At 37.3% G+C, this 18,149-nt stretch overlaps 1 protein-coding gene across 2 annotated transcripts in view; it reads left to right on the top strand.

Moving 5' to 3' along the window:
• Window positions 1–17,443, top strand: part of COL5A1 (collagen type V alpha 1 chain) — a 288,545-nt gene extending 271,102 nt beyond the window's left edge. The window contains exons 64-66 of one of the 2 annotated variants that reach the window (XM_074294068.1): window positions 3,636–3,704; window positions 10,725–10,958; window positions 16,728–17,443. In XM_074294068.1, coding sequence (XP_074150169.1) covers window positions 3,636–3,704; window positions 10,725–10,958; window positions 16,728–16,874 — 450 coding nt within the window. In that variant the 3' untranslated portion in view covers window positions 16,875–17,443. Of the gene's footprint in view, window positions 1–3,635; window positions 3,705–3,769; window positions 3,839–10,724; window positions 10,959–16,727 lie in introns of both variants that reach the window. The other variant, XM_074294069.1, reaches the window with a different exon arrangement.
• Window positions 17,444–18,149: the final 706 nt, after the last annotated feature.

An 18,149-nucleotide genomic window follows, 5' to 3' on the forward strand; every position in this document is an offset into this window, starting at 1 on the left:
AATTATAGTACAATGGAAAACATACTGACTTGGAAGTCAGAGGCCCTAGTATCACATCTCATCTTTGACACTTAATATTTCTGTGACTTTGGGCAACTCACTTACAGATCTTCTTGATCTGTAAAATGAGAGAATTCTCTTCTAGCTCTAGACTTATTATCCTATGATCGAAGATGGACATCTGGTGGATGTGGAATCTGGGGAGGGTGAGGGAAGCACAGGAGATATCCAGTTATATCACTAACAAAAAATGTAAGGAAAATGATTAAGTATGAGATTACAAGCTTTTCCAGGATAGGAAATCATTGTCCTGGAAGTGTCTTGAAAGAATTCTTCTCTGAGAGAAGAAAAATAATCTTAAAGACAGATTATCTGAGTTTAACTTTTGATTTTGGATAGTTTTAAAAATAAAGATAGAAAAAGTCAAAGACTTTGAAGGAGACAGAAAATTGACTTGTTTCAGTGAGATCCTCATCCCTCCACTCCAGAAGCTCTTTTCTTTGCTGTTTTTCTGGTATGTTATGGAATATATAGATTCAGAGGCCCTGCTAGCTCAGGGGAATGAGGGTTTGAGTTATTGACACTTCATGAAGGGCATGGAAGAACCTTTTTTCTGAGCACAGATTCCCTAATGAATTGTGACTGGCTACCTATATAAGGCAAGGATGCCTTTCCCTTCTCTTCCTCCCATTGTTCCTTGTGGATAACAATCCAGCTGTTGCATTTTGTTAGCACTGTGGGCCTTTCACCTCCAAATTCTGTACTAATCAATCAACAAGAATTTATTAAGTACTTGCTATGTGTCTGACACAGTTCTCAGTACTGGGAATACAAAGACAAAGAGGGAAATAGATCCCTTAGATCACATTGATGACCCATCTCCTGTTTCTCAAGAGAGAAGGAATTCTTAGACTTTCTTGGATCCCTTTGGTAGGAAAATGACTGCCTCCTGAAGCAACAATAAAATTCTCTAATAAATCCAGATCCAAAGGATATGAACAGACAATTCTCAAAGAAAAATCCAAGTTATACACAAAGATGTGAAAAAAATTAGTCATTAACTTAGAAATTAAAAAAATGTGAATTAAAGCAGCTCTGAGGTTCTACCTCATACTTACTAAATTGCAAATATGACAAAAAAGGAAAATAACAAATGCTGGAGTAGATGTAGGAAGAAAAGGGCATGTTAATATACTGTTGATGGAATTATGAATTGGTCTAGCCATTCTGGAAAGCAATTTGAAATCATTCCCTAAAAGTCACTAAATTATGCATAACTTTTGTACTAGTGATAGCTAAAGGCTGATATGCCCAACAAGATCAAAGAAAGATAAAAAATACCATAGAAGTCCACAATATTCATAGCAGTTCTTTTCATAGCAGCAAAGAATTGGAAATTTATGGTGGTGCCCATTAATTAGGGAACAGCTGAACAAATTAGGGTACATGGATTTAAGAGAATATTATTTTTCCATCAGAAATGACTAAAAGTTTTAAAGGAATCTGAGATTTATAGGAATATAAATATGATATGATATATATGATAGAGAAAAGTGAGGAAAACCAGAAGAACAATTTATATTATAACAACAAAAATGTCAATAAAAACTTTGAAAGACTTAAGATTTCTAATCAATACAATGGCCAACCACAATTTGGGAGGATTGATAATGAAGGATGGTATCTATCTTTTGAGAGAGAAATGATGGACACAAGAACAAGATGCCAAATGAGGCATGTGTTTTTGGACATAACCAGTAATTTTTTTGCTTTTTTTATACTTAATTGTTATAAAATTTTTATCCTTGGATTTGTTTTTTTTTTGTTTAGTTATGTTTGTTTTTTAGTTCCCCAAAAGTTTATTTTAAAAATGAAAAGTGAACAGAAGAAATCATAGAATAGGAGATAGCTTTGAAAATTGCAGGTAGGATATATTGTATACTTAAAAAAAAGAAAAAAGAAAATTTAATAGTTTGCTTAAAAGTACTTAATACATGATAGGTTAGAACAATCAGGAATCAGAAAGACTGGAATTCAAATCATACCTCAGATATTTACTTATTATATAATCCTGGGCAACCCTATTTCTTCATTTGTAATATGGAGATAACAATAGCACCAATCTTACAGGATTGCTTTGAGAAGCAAATGTGATTATATAAGTGTTATACTTTGTAAGCCTTATAGTACTATATAAATTATGTTTTTAATTATTATTACTGTTATTTTTATTATTTTATTATTATTTTGTTAGTTCAGGATAGAAAAATTAAATTATTTTAATGAAAGAAAATGAAGTATTCAAATATATCAATGATAAAACAAAAAACAAAGCAACCATACCCATCCCCCCACTTGAATTTTAAACATCTGTGCTGTTTTGGCTGAGACCTCACAGAAGTGACACTTGTTATTTTCATATCTTAAGTGAATTTAGAGGATCTAGGGGAAAATCCCCAAAACCCAGTCTTGTTTCCTTCCCTGTTCTAAGTGTAGAGATGCACCAAAGTGCATCTACTTGTAGAGCAACCAGGCTTTTAATAACCCAAGCAGATAGATTCTGTTGGCCATTTCCCAGTGTTGTTAGATATGGACAATGAAGAGAGAATTTCATTACAAAGAGAAATTGAGAAATTGGCCCATTAATACCAACAGTAAATGTTGATAAGGGAAGAATTAAGACTCTAGTGGATTTTATCTGAGAACCCCTAAATCAGGAATAGACCCTCCACAAACCTTGCTTGAGTTTGTTATTCAGCATCCTACTAGTGTTGGACAATGTCCTCACTTTGCCCTCTCATTGTCCAAGGCAACCAAAGTAGACCTATTCTTCCTAGTGCTTCCTAGTGGGTTTTCCCCATATTTCCCTAATGGGAATTTATCCCTTCTGGGCTCTAATCTTCCCAGCTTGGGACCTCTCTAAGTAAGTGGTCATGTTGGAAAGCTTCTAATGAATGTATTAATAATTGATAATGGGTGACATTTTCATTTATTTTAAGTCAATAGGAGGATTGTCTCATGATAGGATTTCATCTAAGTTCTATCTAGAATTAAGACAAGCCAGGTGTGATGTGTGAAAGTGACAATCAAAATGCAGTGGAGCCTTTTTGCTGTCTCTGAAATAATTCTTGCAATAAGGGATAATATGTAAATCTGACTCTGGAAATAGTCAATACACATTTATTAAATATATACTATATGACAGGCACTGTGCTAACTGCTAGAATACAAATAAGAAAAAAAGAAAGGCACTCCCAGTTCTTAAAGAGCTTATGATATAATTTGGGAATACAACCACAAAAGAAAGCTGAAAAGTTTGGGTGGTAGGGTAAAGAAATATGTTATGGTGGAGTCCAATCCAAGAAATGCAGCAGGTGAGAAATGAAGAGTTGACTGCTCTGTGAGCCTCCTTTAAATGAAGGCTTTAGGAAGAATTCTTTGTTTTACTCTTCAGCTTTCCAATCAAAGGGGCAGGGAGTACTAAAGGTACCAAAGAGGTATGAGTACCAAATCGTGGGAAGAAACATTGTGGATACTAATATAAAGAAAGTTGGACAATGTTCTACTGGGGCAGGAGAATTAACTGTTGTATTCTCTGTTTCTCTCCCTTTCCATCTCCCCTGCTATGTGTTTAGGCCAGAATTACTTCCTGGCCCAAGGAAAACCCAGGCTCCTGGTTCAGTGAATTCAAGCGTGGTAAACTGGTAAGGAAGCCTCTCGTCTCTTTGCAGTTTTGGCTTTAAACCCCACCCCGTCTCATATTTTACAGAGTAAAATGGCCCGTTGGCCCAAAGAGCAGCCTTCTACCTGGTATAGTCAGTACAAGCGAGGTTCTATGGTAAGTGGCTAACCTCGGCAGGGCCCTCTTGGCCCATGCCTGCTTTGGACATGGCCAAACTCACGGCACTCTGCATGTTGGACTAATAACCATGCTAGGCACTTGCCATTATAGGTTTGGCCAAACTTCTTCACATCTGAGTGGAATTCTGAGAAAAGATTCCTCCCTCCCTTTCTCTAGTCCCCTTCCCCCACCCCCTTCCCACCCAAGCCACACCAGTCTAAAGTTAATTCTGGACTGGGAGTGGGAGGCAGGTTTTAAATTTAGTTTCATCAGAGCTCAGGGAGTCCAGAGTGGCAGCTGGGAGTGGGCAGCGTTCAGGAACGAGACTCAGCGTCTGCCAAAGTACAGGGGCTCTCTAGCAGTCTGCACATCAAATGCAAATATTTTGTGGGAGGATTTCATTCTGTCCAGTGCCAGCCTATGGACAGAATGAAATTCATTTTAAACCTCTTATAATGTTGGGACCTTTCCTGACAAAACTCTCTATGCCCAAATACTTTTTTTTTTTTTTTTTTGTTCTTCCTTGAGCTCTCATTGACTCTGAATCTTTCAATAGTAATGGACAGGACTGGATTCATTTCTTTTCTCTCTATAAGTAGATTAAATTGTTTGGGGGGACTGCTCAGTTGGGAGAAAAAAGAAAACAAGACCTGATTTGGACAAATGTAGACCATTCTCTGAACAGTGTAGACCTGGTAGGGACAGTCTCTCTGCCTTGTATGCCTAGGTGTAGGTCTGCCTTTGAGGTTCAGATGGTCTTATTCCTTTTATTTGCATGGCTGAATGCCATGGAATCCTAGCCACTTCCTCTCACACAGGTTCTTTTGCTCTCCTTAGCTCCCACTGACCATATAGAAATAGATAAAGTTACTAGAAGAGAAAGGTCAAGAAATGGTGTTTACAGCCTAAACCTTTCTCCTTCTGGTCCCTTCCTCAGACCTTGCCATTCCATCCTCAGAAAAACTTTAAGGAGCTGCTTTCTTATCCAGGAATCCAGACTGTGAAGATCAGCAAATTCCATCCCCAATAGGTACCTGTGGCCCTGACACCCAACTGACCTTCATGTTGTACCTTTGCAGAGTTCCCTGGGAACAGCATACTGTTCTCCCTACTCCTCACCCCAACCCCCTACTCCAACCGAGTATTTCCAAGAGCATTGGCTATGAGCCAGAATTTTAATCTATCAACTCTTGAAGGTTTTTTTCTCTCATTTCTCAATCTCCAAGTACCTCATTAGCTAATTATTAATATCAGATACTCTTATTTCTTGCTCCCCCTACCCAAAACAAAACAAGTAAATAAACAAGCACCCAGTCATGTCAGCTAGTTACCCATCACTTTCGAGTTTTTGTTTTCTCTTTTGCCACAGTATAAGAGTCTTCTCGTTATTTTATTTTTGTGCCTTTGCACTGCAAACTTGTCCTGTCTTCATTCTCTTTTGCTTTCTTTCTGATCTTTCTCTCTTTTGCACTCTCCTTTGAAAACAGCCACCAAAATACAGAAGGATCTGGAAATGAATTATCACTCAATAAAGAGTAGTATCTTGATGGAAAAATGGCATTTGTCCCAGGTGAGAGGAGGATGAGAGGACAGTGAGATGGATGGATGGGGTAGATTTCTGTGGAGTGCTAAATTCCTAGAGATCTATGGATGACAATCCACAAAGGGGATCATGCAACTAGGAGCAATTTATCACACTTTTGGGGATGTTCCCAGTCTACATTTAAGCTCTGAAGGGGAATGAACCAGCAGAACTATACAGGAAAAGTTTTCCCAGTATTCAAGTTCTCACAGATTATAGAATAGCCTCATGTCCACCAATGTCCTTTCCTTTCAGAAGTCCATTAAAGTAGAGGACATGAGCTATTTTTTTTCCCAATCATTACTCAGAATATCCCATAAGGGTTTCTTGGACTTTTTGTTTTGGTAACAGACAAGTTGACCAAATTCAAAAATTCAAAGGAAAATACCTGTTTCTCTTATTGTTGCTTCCAAATCTTTGTTTTTTACTCCCTATTCAGCATCTGCAGATGTCTGAATGAATATTCAATGAGGACTGCTCCTTTTATGATATTATAGTTTATCTTTGCTGTCACAGATAGTAATAAGTGGAACAAAAACTGCCTGGGGACTTCTGTTCCCTGACCTGGGGACAGAACCTCATTTTAGTGAGCTGTGATGGCCCTCCTCTACAGAAATGCCACCTAAAAAGGAAGGTGGTGTCTCGTGAAAATGCAACCCTGTTGGCAAGCTGCCCCAAAAGAGTTTTCAGATCCTTCTGTGCCCTGTGACACTTTTTTTCTCTTATCTCTTCCCTCTGGCATGCATTCTTTCTCATAGTCAGTCATATTTCCCTCTCAGAAGAACCACCCAGCCGGATCCTGATTTCTGGTTTGTATGCCATTCTTTTACTTATATATTACTGGAACCTGGTTTGTCTAGTTTCCATGTGGGGACATGAAATCATGGAGGGACCACTGAAAACGCTGAGCACCTTTTTTTGTTTTCAAATTAAGGAAAGGAACAGGAATGTTGCCATCTAAATTTACTAGCAATTAATTTGCAAATCACACCAAGTTTGTCTGCAGGATCACAAAATTCTCTACTAAATCTCCCCCTCCCCTAAAAATTTTTCAAAGAAAAATTAGTTTTGTTTATTTTGATTTTCAAAATTGAATAATTATAGGATGGAGAAGTGCCATGAAATTAAATGAGAAGAGGTAGTCACATCTTCAAAAAGTATTATAGCAGTAAAACTAATAATTAGATATATGTATGTTTTGTGGTCTGAAACAAAATCACCCCATATTCAAGTTTTAAGAGAATCTTATAGGCCATCATATTCTTATTTTACAGATGAATAAATCAAAGTCCATATGAATGAAATAAACTACCCAAAGTCACACTCCACAATTAGAATTTGAACTCATTTCAACCCCAAACACCATGGTTTGGTTTGTTTGGTTTCCTTCCACTAGATAATATAAAATTATATTGATAGGTTGTCAACAGCATGATAAAGTTTTTCTCTCACCTTTATTTAATGTCTAGATTTTGTTTAGGGGGAGAAAAGGCTTGGTCCCATCTTGCCAATTAGATTCTAACTTTTGGAAAAAGGAAAATTAAAAGAATTTTCTCTATGTCTAGAGTCATTAATATTTCTTGGTAACATTAGACATTGTTGCAATTTCCAAAATACACATTGTTCTTTTCCATGAAAAATTTTGAGGACTAAAGTTGACCTGAAAAATTTGGGGAATTTTAGTAAGCTAAAAGTTCAGTATGAGTCTACAACCACATAGAGCAGACATACAGACTATTGAGATCTTAGACTCCATTAATAAAAATTATAGTGTCCAGAATTAAAAAATATATACCTATGTGGTCACATCACAATTAGCTCATTATATTCAGATGTGGTACCACATTTTGAGATGAGCATCAATAATTTGAAGAGCATCTAGAGGGGGGCCACCAAAGCAATGAAGGTCCTCAAGATTTCACCATATGGCTAACAACTGAAGGAATGAGAAGTGTTAACCTGAAGATGAGAAGATTGGGGGAAAAACAATAACTGTCAATGAAACTCATAACATGGAAGGATGAGATTTAGACTGTTTGGATGTGGAGGATAAAACAAAGAACAATGATTGGAAGATACAAAATGGCAAATTTATATTTAATATTAGGAATAACTTTCTAACAATTGGGAATCTCCAGTAATGGAGTGGGATATATGATTTCCCTATCAATGGCTGTCTTCAAACACAATCTGGATGGCCAATTATTGGATGTGTTATGAAAATATTAAGTCAAATATTGATTAGATTACTTAGCATATGAGGTCCCTTCCAGCTCTCACATTCTGTGGTTCTGCATTGGTGTCAATAATTTGACTCTTTAGGGTCTAAAATCTGTTTTAAAAGAGAGCTTCAAGTAAATTGTATATTCCATAACTAGATTCTCTGTAAGCTCGGCCTTTTATTTTAGAGTCAAGGAATTTAAGTCTTTTGCTCAGGATGTTTCCACTCTGGAACCATGCCTTTACCTATCTTCCTAATTCATCAACTATCTCACCATGGCCTCAATTTATGACTTCAGCAGCTCTTGATCCTGCCATCAGAATCATTTCCTTAATATGGCTACCTTTCACTCCATTTTAGAATTTCAACCCAATTAGAAAACTATAAATATCAGATATCTGACTTAACCAGCTCTTAAAAAGGTATAGTATACCTTTTCCGTCCCAGCTCAGTTTATACTTTAAAATTTTCCTTATTACTCCAAATAGAACTAATCTCTCCTTCCTGTGAGTATTGTGGCATAAATGGAAAAACCACTGACTCTAAAGTCAAAAAACACTGAGTTCAAATTTTTCCTGCCACTTATTACTTATGTGAGGTAAATCACTTAACCTGTGTGGGTCTCTGTTTCCTCATCTGTAAAATGAGGGGTTGGACTAGATGACCTTTGAATCCCCATCAAGCGCTATATCTATAATCCTGTGACCAATTCTGCTTCAAAGATAACTAAGACTTAAATACAAAATTATATTGCCAGGTTATCAACTGCATGGGTAAAGGGGATTCTTTCACCTATGAAATGACAGTTCCTCAACAGGTTGATCAAGTGCATTTGGCACTTATGCACTGCCGTGTTTCATGTATGTTTATGCTCAATACATATCTAAGATACAAATTCCTTAAGTATCTCATATTTTCTTTTATTCCCTTCTTCAATGTCCAGAATGGTGTCCCAGACATAGGAGACATCAAAAATAGACTTTGATTGATAAGCTATTTAAATGACAACTCCCTTAAGTTAAAAAAATTGCTTCACCCATCTTTGCTAATGGAACCAAGGAAGATGGTGTCTCTCCTGACCATTGTTCCATGACTCTTTAGGGAAAGTTTAGAGAGGGTTTTTTTTTAATTAATTATCTCTCCAGGCTCTGGGATTATTTTTTCCTAGGAGATTTAGTAAACCAGTCTTTTGCCAAGCAACCCAGCTGCAACTGTAGATGGGGAAAATATGCATCCATCTGTGAAGAATGGAATGACAGGCCAGAGTCTGCCTACTGGAGATATTTTATCTTGATAAAGATGGGGTTATAAAGATTGTACCCGTGTATATTCAAAAGGATACCGAGATCTCCAAATGTCTGTACTCTTTGACACTTCTAATAGTTTCCCCAGAATGTGCCAAAGGGAACAAGGCCCACATGCCACCCTTCAAATGGGGCTCCAGCATATTCAATTGAACCCTGTTAGTGAGAACATATTGATTCAGAGCATCTTCTCATGTTTTAAATTGAGTTTTGTTTTTTTTCTCTTCATTTTCCAATGGCATAGATGAAGCAATTCTTGCATTATTAAGCTAAGAGCTCTTGATTATCAATTTTACTTATCAATTTGGTGATCTTGAAAGTTGTTTAAAAATATGAAGCCTCAGGTTAACTTCACTCTTATGGAAACCTTCCCAATCCTGTTAGAGAGGTCTTAAGAAATACAAATTCACTTTGCTATGATTCTAAATAAGACCCAATTAGGATAAATCTATCACCAAAATGCAAGAAAATCCACAGTATAATCCACAGTCTAATAGGTATATGTGCAATATTGACCATTATTCAGGGATGTTATTTTTGTTGTTCCTTTTTTCCTTGGTGTGAATGTTGGAGACTTGGCAGTATTGATGGTCCAGTAAACAAAAACCCTAAGCTACCAGTGTTCCATATGCCTTGCTCTCTCCTGTCTTCCTGCATGGAAATGCAGCCTCCTAAATGCATCCCTAATGAGACAGCATGCTCACTTTGGGATATGTCACCAAACCTTTTAGTTATCTGATATCTAACCTAGCTAGTGTGGGACATATTTTGCTGATACCTTTGTGTAGTATAGGAGACTCCTTCAAAACCTGCACCTGGAACTAGATATTCTTCACCCAGTCCTTAATGGTGGATGACTCCCTACTGAATCTCTAGGTCTTGTTTAAATATGACCAATTGGTTCTTCAAGATCCTTATTCTGATTGCTTTAAGTCAGGTTTTCATAACTACTTTCTCCTGGCATGATCCAAAGACAATTAGAGCAAACCTTGATTTAAAGGAAAATATAAATTTTATTATTGTTATTATTCTTTTTTGTTTATTGTAGTAAGGACTATGAAAGATTCAGAAGTATAAGTATGATTCCTAGAAAAGATAAAGGAAACGTAAGACAGTCTGTGCCTTTGAAATCTTATTATCTCATTAGAGAAATGAGAATCACAAAACAGCCTAAAAACAGGGCAAGATAACCAAATCATAGACTACAAATACTTAGAAATTTATGCAGAAGAGAAATGATGCAGGGATGGAGTGGTCAAAGAAGGCTTTATAGCTTAAGAGAAACTTAAGCTGATCCTTGACTTTGGCCTCTGAGAATTCATTCATTCCTTGGACAACATTCAATAGAATTTATAAAGCCCCTGCTCTGCATAGAGCACTGTGTTTGGCACTGAACATTACACCAAGTTTAGATAAAGGTAGAGTCCTTGCTTTTGAAAGCTACCATCTAATAAGGAAGTGAATCATATGTCACTGAGGGTCAAGAATGGAGCATAATGCATTCCATGACAAAATGCAGAGACAATTCCTTTTGAACCTGTGCATTCCTAAGTCAATTGGTCTTATTTATATTAAAAAATAAGTCTTACAGGTATTAATGTGGTTTAAAGCTATTCAATTCTGGCTTTATACTGCATTTCAAATAATATAAAAATGGGACTGTAATTTGTAAAACGTAAAGCACTATATATAAATGCCAGGATTTTTTGGATCATTTGTTACTGTTATATCACTGCCTAGTTTCTCCTGTCCCTCCTTGTCTCCAATGCCCTTTAGCTCTCCTACGTGGACTCAGAGGGGAATCCAGTTGGAGTGGTACAGATGACATTCCTCAGGCTCCTCAGTGCTTCGGCACGTCAGAACATCACTTACAACTGCTACCAGTCAGTCGCCTGGCAAGATGCCACCACGGGCAGCTATGACAAAGCCATTCGCTTCTTGGGCTCCAATGATGAAGAGATGTCCTATGACAACAGTCCCTACATCCGAGCTCTCATGGATGGCTGTGCAGTAAGTATCTCATTGGCACCATGGTCAGCACTCCCTAAGACTGGGGCCAAGGTCAAGTATTTGCACAACTAAATGAACATTAAGCTTCATAGTATTAGACATGGATAGGACTATGATTTCTTTTGAGAATTTCTGGGTAAGGAATCTCCCTTAGCTAATACAGGTCAATATCTTCTCTGAAAAATACAATCTTCGAAATTCCTTAGAGCAGAGGTGTCGAGGGCAGCCTGAATCAGATTAAAATTGAGTTGACAAACACTTATTAAAATAAAAATACAACAAAACATAGATAATGTCAATATGTGACTTTCCAAGTCAATACACAGCCCCAAAAGATCCTTATATAAGCTTTAGTGGCCCTATTTCTATTTGTATCTGACCCCATTGGCCGAGGCCACTGAGAGATTCAATAACTTGTCCAAATTTGTACGGACAATATGTGTCAGGCAGGATTTGGGCCCAGTTTTTCCTGGCTTCAAGGTCAGCTCTCTATCAACTTCGTAACATGTTGTCTATGTATGTATATGTTATATACATACACACAAATATATGATATATATACACATAAATAAATGTGTTTATAGACATATATATGCACTCATCAGGCATATATGCATACATGTCTTTGTTCACAATGGGAACATGCTTTAAAGGGCTCATTCCAACCCAGCTGTTGGGAAAACATCTTCATTGTGGCTTAGGGGCCATCCCGTCATATCTGTAGGGTGATACATGTATTGCCATGAGAGAGAGATCAGAACAGAAACCCAGGTTTATGTACAAAGTTGCAAAGTTTTGACAAAGATAATGGATGATTCTTTTCTCTTTATATATTGCTGAATCAAAATGTACCCAATCTCTGTCCCTCTGGATCCAGCTATAAGTTTGTTTTATTAACTGATGTGTGGATAAGTGCCAAGGTTTGATTCATCATCTTTGCAAAGTAATAATTGTTCTATGGAGGCATGTAGCTAATGGAAGCATTCTAGAGACTCTATACTAACCAAAAGGAATAACTAAATGTAAATATGTCAGTTAGAGAGAGAAAGCTCTGGAGGACCTTGTCCTTCCTACCATAGGATATTAAGGGTACTCCAACTCCTGATAGGAAGTATCTAAAAGCTGTGACTTCAAGATTAGCCCCTGATAAAGCTGTACTTTCATTCAATTTGAGGAGACATCTCTTCAGTGGGAGTCAGAAGCTCCTGATTCTAACTTGGGATATGGACAACTTTGTACACATTCAGCTGCTACCCTAATCTGGTTCATGCCCATGGCAATCTTATGACTAGGGATAGGTTACCTAGAGTTGTATAAGGATGTCAAAATTTAAAGAGCACTTATACTATTTGTACTCCTACAATGATGAAACAACTGAGCCTGGAAGTTTGTTAGCAAGACTAATTTAAAAAACAAAAAATCAACCAATCACCTGCTATAAGCTAGACATTGTACTAAATGATAGTTACAAAAAAAAATAAAGAGAGAGAAAGGATTAGAGAGACAGAGACACAGAGAGAAACAGAGAGAGGGGGAGAAAGAGACAGAAAGAAGGAAAGAAAGAAAGAAAGAAAGAAAGAAAGAAAGAAAGAAAGAAAGAAAGAAAGAAAGAAAGAAAGAAAGAAAGAAAGAAAGAAAGAAAGAAAGAAAGGAAGGAAGGAAGGAAGGAAGGAAGGAAGGAAGGAAGGAAGGAAGGAAGGAAGGAAGGAAGGAAGGAAGGAAGGAAGGAAGGAAGGAAGAGAAAGAAAGAAAAAGAAAGAAAGAGAGAGAGAGAAAGAAAAAAAGAAGGAGAGAGGGAGGAAGGAAGGAAGGGAAGGAGGGAGGGAGGAAGGAAGGAAGGAAGGGAAAGAGGGATGGAGGAAGGAAGGAAAGAAAAGCAGGAAGAGAAAAATGGTCTTAGCTCTCAAGAATCTTACAGTTCAAAGGGCAAAACAAAACAATGTGTATATTATGTACAAGATGTGCATATAAAGTGGATTGAAGGTTAAGAAAGGAAGTAGGAGACAGTAGGAGGAAAGACCACTTGAAGAGGAGAAAGTGTTGCTTCAGTTGAGTCTTGAAGGAAGCAGAGATTATATGAGATGGATGCTAGGAGGAAGAACATTCTGACATGGGAGTCAGCTATTGAAAAGACATGGAGGTAGATGGTAAAACTTTATTGGTGAGAAACAGCAAATAAGCCTGTATGACGACCACAGTGTGAATGAAGCAGAGTAATAAATAAGATTTTTGGAAAGATAAAGATACCAGGTTGTGAAGAGCTTTAAATGCCAAAATGAATTAATATTTGAACTGAGAGATGTTATATTTCTACTAGAATTTATAGAGTCAGAGGGAAGAAGACACACTTTAAGAAAATTGCATTGGCAACTGTATGGAGAATGGATTAGAAAAAGTTTTGAGAGGTCAATTATGAGGATATTGCAATAATCTAGGCAAGTGGTATTGAGGAATTAAGCTAAAATGGTAGCTATTGACTGGACAGAAGGGAACATAAAGCAAGGGATATTATAGAGAGAGAAATATCAAAATTTGACAACTTATGAGATTATGTTAGGTGAATGAAAATGAAGAGCTGATAAGATTAATAACAATAATAGTTCACACATATAGAACTTTAAGGTTTTAAAAGCCCTTTCAAATATTATCTCATTTGATTTTCTCAACCCTAAAAGGCTGTCCATTTTCTAGACTGGGAAACTGAGAATGTGAAAGGTTATTGACTTAACCAGGATCACAGATTAGTAATTATCTGTAACAGATAGAGTTCTGTTTCGGATATGCTGAGTCTTTGTCCATGAAGCCTTGAATTTGGAATATAGGCCATTGGTGATTTGGATCTGGAGCTTAGGAGAAAAACTTGAACTGTACATCTCTCATAGGCAGAGAGATAATAATCGAACCTTTAGAGGCTGAAGAGATCACCAAGAAAGACTATAGAGAGAAATGAGAGTACACAGGATAGAACCTTGGGGAACACTCAGTGGAATAGCCAGTGAAAGATACTGTAAGGGAATGACCAGATGGAGAGGAAGAGAACCAGGAGAGAGCAGCATCACAAAATCCCAGAGAGAAAAGAGTATTTAGGACAGAAGCTGGTCAGAAGCATCCGATACTACATGGAGCTCAAGAATGAAGACTAAGAAAGGTCATTAGATTACACAATTTAGAGATCACCGGTCAATTGAGAGAGAAGAGAATCCCCAAATAAATGCTACTGCTTTCTCCCCCACCATGGGAGCTAGTCTGTGATCCTTCCCACAATTGCCCTGGTTTTCAAAACTGCTATTGTCTATAGGCCCACTCGACTAAGAGGGCCTATCTCTGAGAAGGGCCTCAAAGGACCCCATTTGGGGAAGACCATAGCCACTCTTCTTGATGTTTACAGGTTAGACATGTCCCAAAACACCCTTACTTTGCATAATGACTCACCATGGAATTTACCCCTTCTTTTTTAGGAATTTACCCCAAATCTGGATATAACGCCAACCTCATCCTTCCTCTCAGAAAAATGAGTGCATTAATTTCCTCCCTGCTGGATGATATAGGAACTTTTATCATTGGCCCTATCTTTTCTTCTGTATAAAATTCAAAAAGGGCTTCTTTTGTGCTAGATGTAGAATTTGAAGGATCATGGAGTCAGAATGGGAAGGGAATTCAGAAACTCCATATCTTATATTTGATGAAATTGAGGCTCAAGGGAGTTAAATTATTCGAGGTAATAAGATAAGGGTGGGATTTGAATATAGATCCCTGGATTCCCCCTTTTCTTTCTATCATGTGTCCATTCCTTTCCCCTCTTAACCTCTCTCTTCAGATCCAATAAGCCCAGACATTGTTTTTTTTTTTTGGTTTTATTTGTGAGCAACAGCCAGCAATGACCAGTCCTAAGAGAAAAATATTTTAATGTCTCAATCATCTTCTTAGACAATACACAACCTAGCTTCCTTACCCTCATTAGATTTAATTTCTGATACTGCCAGATTCTCTCTCCACCATGCCCCTTAGCCCATTGTAAATGGCTAGAAAATCTCTGACTGGTCAATTAGTGAATTCTGCCTCTCTCTCCTGGCCCCCTTTAGTTGCTTAGATGAAGAGAGTTCCCAAAGAAATGTAGGATGCATATGTCAGAAACCCTCTGTGGTCTAAGAGATTTGGACTGATTTGTATTATAATAGAAAATACCAAAGGAATCGAGGTTCTAATTCCTGGGCCATTATTTGAATGTGTTAACCATTGATATTATTGCCCTGATGGGCATCATTGCTGGGATGTGCCAGTTCTTTGGAGAGAAACAAATCAGAGGATGTGATGGGCTGAAAAGCTATATCACATAAATTCACTTGTTTGTGCAATTTTGCATGCCCCAGGGGGAACTTTGCTGCTACCATAATAGTTATTTATGTTTCTGAAATAACGGGGTGACCAGCCAGCCCAGTAAAACAGTCAGAACCCTTGAGAATTCTATCAAACTTTAAATATGTCCTCTCAAAACACTTTGAAAATCACAGGACGCAGCCCATAAATTCAGATGAAATTGCAAATATCTGTTTGGTAACTTCTGATCCATCCTTAGGGAGGTAGAGGGACTGCACTGGAATCACCATGAATTTCTCATTCCTTATCCTAGGCCCAAAGGGTAAGAGGGTGCTCCAAGTCTTTTTTTTTTTAACATAGCAAAGTGTATGGAGGACTATCCTCTGCAGCATTCCTTCCAAGTGACCCTACAAATAGACCCAAATAGATTTAGTATACTTTTCTCAAGCTTTTCTGAAGTTCAAGGTTTGGAAAGGTTTGGAAAATACTCGTGTTTTGTCTGCCTAAAATTTTCTATTAATTTAAAGAAACAATGTGACATAACAGATAATATGCTAGATGTGAAAAGAATACCTGAATTCAAATCCCACTTTTGATGCTTACTATGCAATCATAGAGTCACTTTTCAGAGTCTTTGTTTCCTAATCTGTAAAATGGGGGTAATAATAATGATAATGCTTGTCTCACAGGGTGATGTTTGCACAAAGCTTCAAAAGCTTCAAAGCTTTATTTTAAGTAGGTTATTATTATCATTAAAAGGAAATGCTATTATATTGACTAGAATTCAGAAGATCTAGATCTCAGCCTTACAACTAATTCTATATCTATGCTATGAGGATGCTAGCTTATGCTAAGGTCTCTTCCAGTTTCATGGTCCTATATCCTATAGTTCTCATATGAGTGTTAAACCACAGGGAACCCAGGTAGCCACACTTGATTTTATGCAATTGCTAGCACAATTGAATAATGACACAGATCCTTAATAAAATTTATCTCCTAGAGCTCAAGTCTGATTTGCTCAAGCAAACCATTTAGGTGGTGCAATGGACAAAGTGCTGAGCTTGGAATTAGACTCACTCGTCTTCCTGAGTTCAAATCCTGTCTCAGACACTTACTAGCTGAGTGATCCTGAGCAAGTTCCCTAACTTTTTTACCTCAATTCCTCATCTGTAAAATGAGCTGGAAAAGGAAATGCAAACTACTCCAGTATCTGGAGAAGACTATGTGGGGTCATGAAGAGTCTGATATGATGGAACAGCAACAGCAAATTCCAACTTAGACTATTACATTAAAGTGATCTAGTTAGCATGTCACCCCACATACATTTCATTAGAAGCAGGCTATAGTTGATGATTGCACTAACCTCCAAGGAATTAGGGTTTTATTGGTTGTTGTTCTTTTTAACCAGTTTTTGCGCTTCTCTCCCCCTTTCCCCTATCCATGAAATTTTAGACAAAGAAAGGCTACCAGAAGACTGTTCTTGAAATCAACTCCCCCAAAGTGGAACAAGTGCCTATCGTGGACATTATGTTTAATGACTTCGGTGAAGCCTCACAGAAATTTGGATTTGAAGTGGGACCAGCTTGCTTCATGGGTTAAGAGCCACCTAAAACTAGTCTCCAAATGAGCAACCTCGTAACCTCATTTCACCAATTTTTTTTTTTTTTTTGGGCGTGTTACACGCACGTTCTGATACTGGACAGCGAATGGTCTATTTTTTAAGTTCACCCCAATCCCTCCCAATTCACCTGAAATAACTGTGCTGCTGCACTCACTGTGTTGAACCTAAAACCAAGAGAGAGAATGAAGCTAAGAGAGAGCCCCTCTCCTTAACAAGAACCGAATCACATGATCTAGACTATCCATCCATGGCAGGCAGCCAATCAAAAGCCAAGTACTGTACATCTCACCAAATGCTTGTTTCTCCAGTTTCTTTGTGAATTCCACATTTCGTTCACTCTAACTTATCATGGCAAAAAAAAGAAAAATACGGGGTAAAGACATTTCTTATCACAGTTTGCAACCAATCAATGTTTATAAACCATATTTTGTTTTTAGAAATAACAAAAGAAACTTGAAAATGTGCTATTCATTTGACCTTCAAAAATGTTCTGAAGCAAATTTTGTAAAGGTCATTTCTACAATTGTTAGTGCCTCCATTTATTAAACCCCCCCCCAAAGATGATTGCTAAATATCATTCTGTGCATACCTTTCCCATGTACTAAAGGTGCTTATATTTTTGTATGTTTGTAAGTAAATATTTGTATTGTATATTATTATAAATGTTAAGTATTCCTGGCTTTTCAACATGCATGCAGATGAAACCACAATTTCAATGGGAAACTCTAGAAACAAGGGTAACTTGTCTGAATTCCATTCTTGCTCTCCATTACTAATTAGGAAGGAGAGCCCTCAACTGAGAAATTGCCACAAATCAGCAAGAACTCATGCTGGAAAGAGCTGCCCATGAACAAACAAAACAAACAAACAAATTCATATTGTTGCCACTGTTCCCTGAGAAATTTCCACCAACTCTGCTTTTTAAATACAAAAAAAGTAACAACAAAAGAAGAATCCATTTTTCAATTCTGTCTTTTCTATGCATGTTTCCCTTCATAGACAAGATTTAATTAATTTGCAATTATTTTCTGAAAAAAATACATTTTCTTATTTTTTCCTGCAGATCTTCATGGGAGAATGTATATGGCAGGGAAATCTTGTTTTCTATAAATAATAAGTGAAAATTGGTGCTTTTAAAAAAACATTTATCTTATGGTGCTATCTATCTTAAGAACTCCTTAATACAACACTGGGGGTGCCCAGTCATGATGCATTCTCCTGACTTTCTGTGCATTGGCAGTTGTCTACATAGC

The sequence above is a fragment of the Sminthopsis crassicaudata genome, chromosome 2 (genome assembly GCF_048593235.1).
Source record: "Sminthopsis crassicaudata isolate SCR6 chromosome 2, ASM4859323v1, whole genome shotgun sequence".
NCBI lineage: Eukaryota > Metazoa > Chordata > Mammalia > Dasyuromorphia > Dasyuridae > Sminthopsis > Sminthopsis crassicaudata.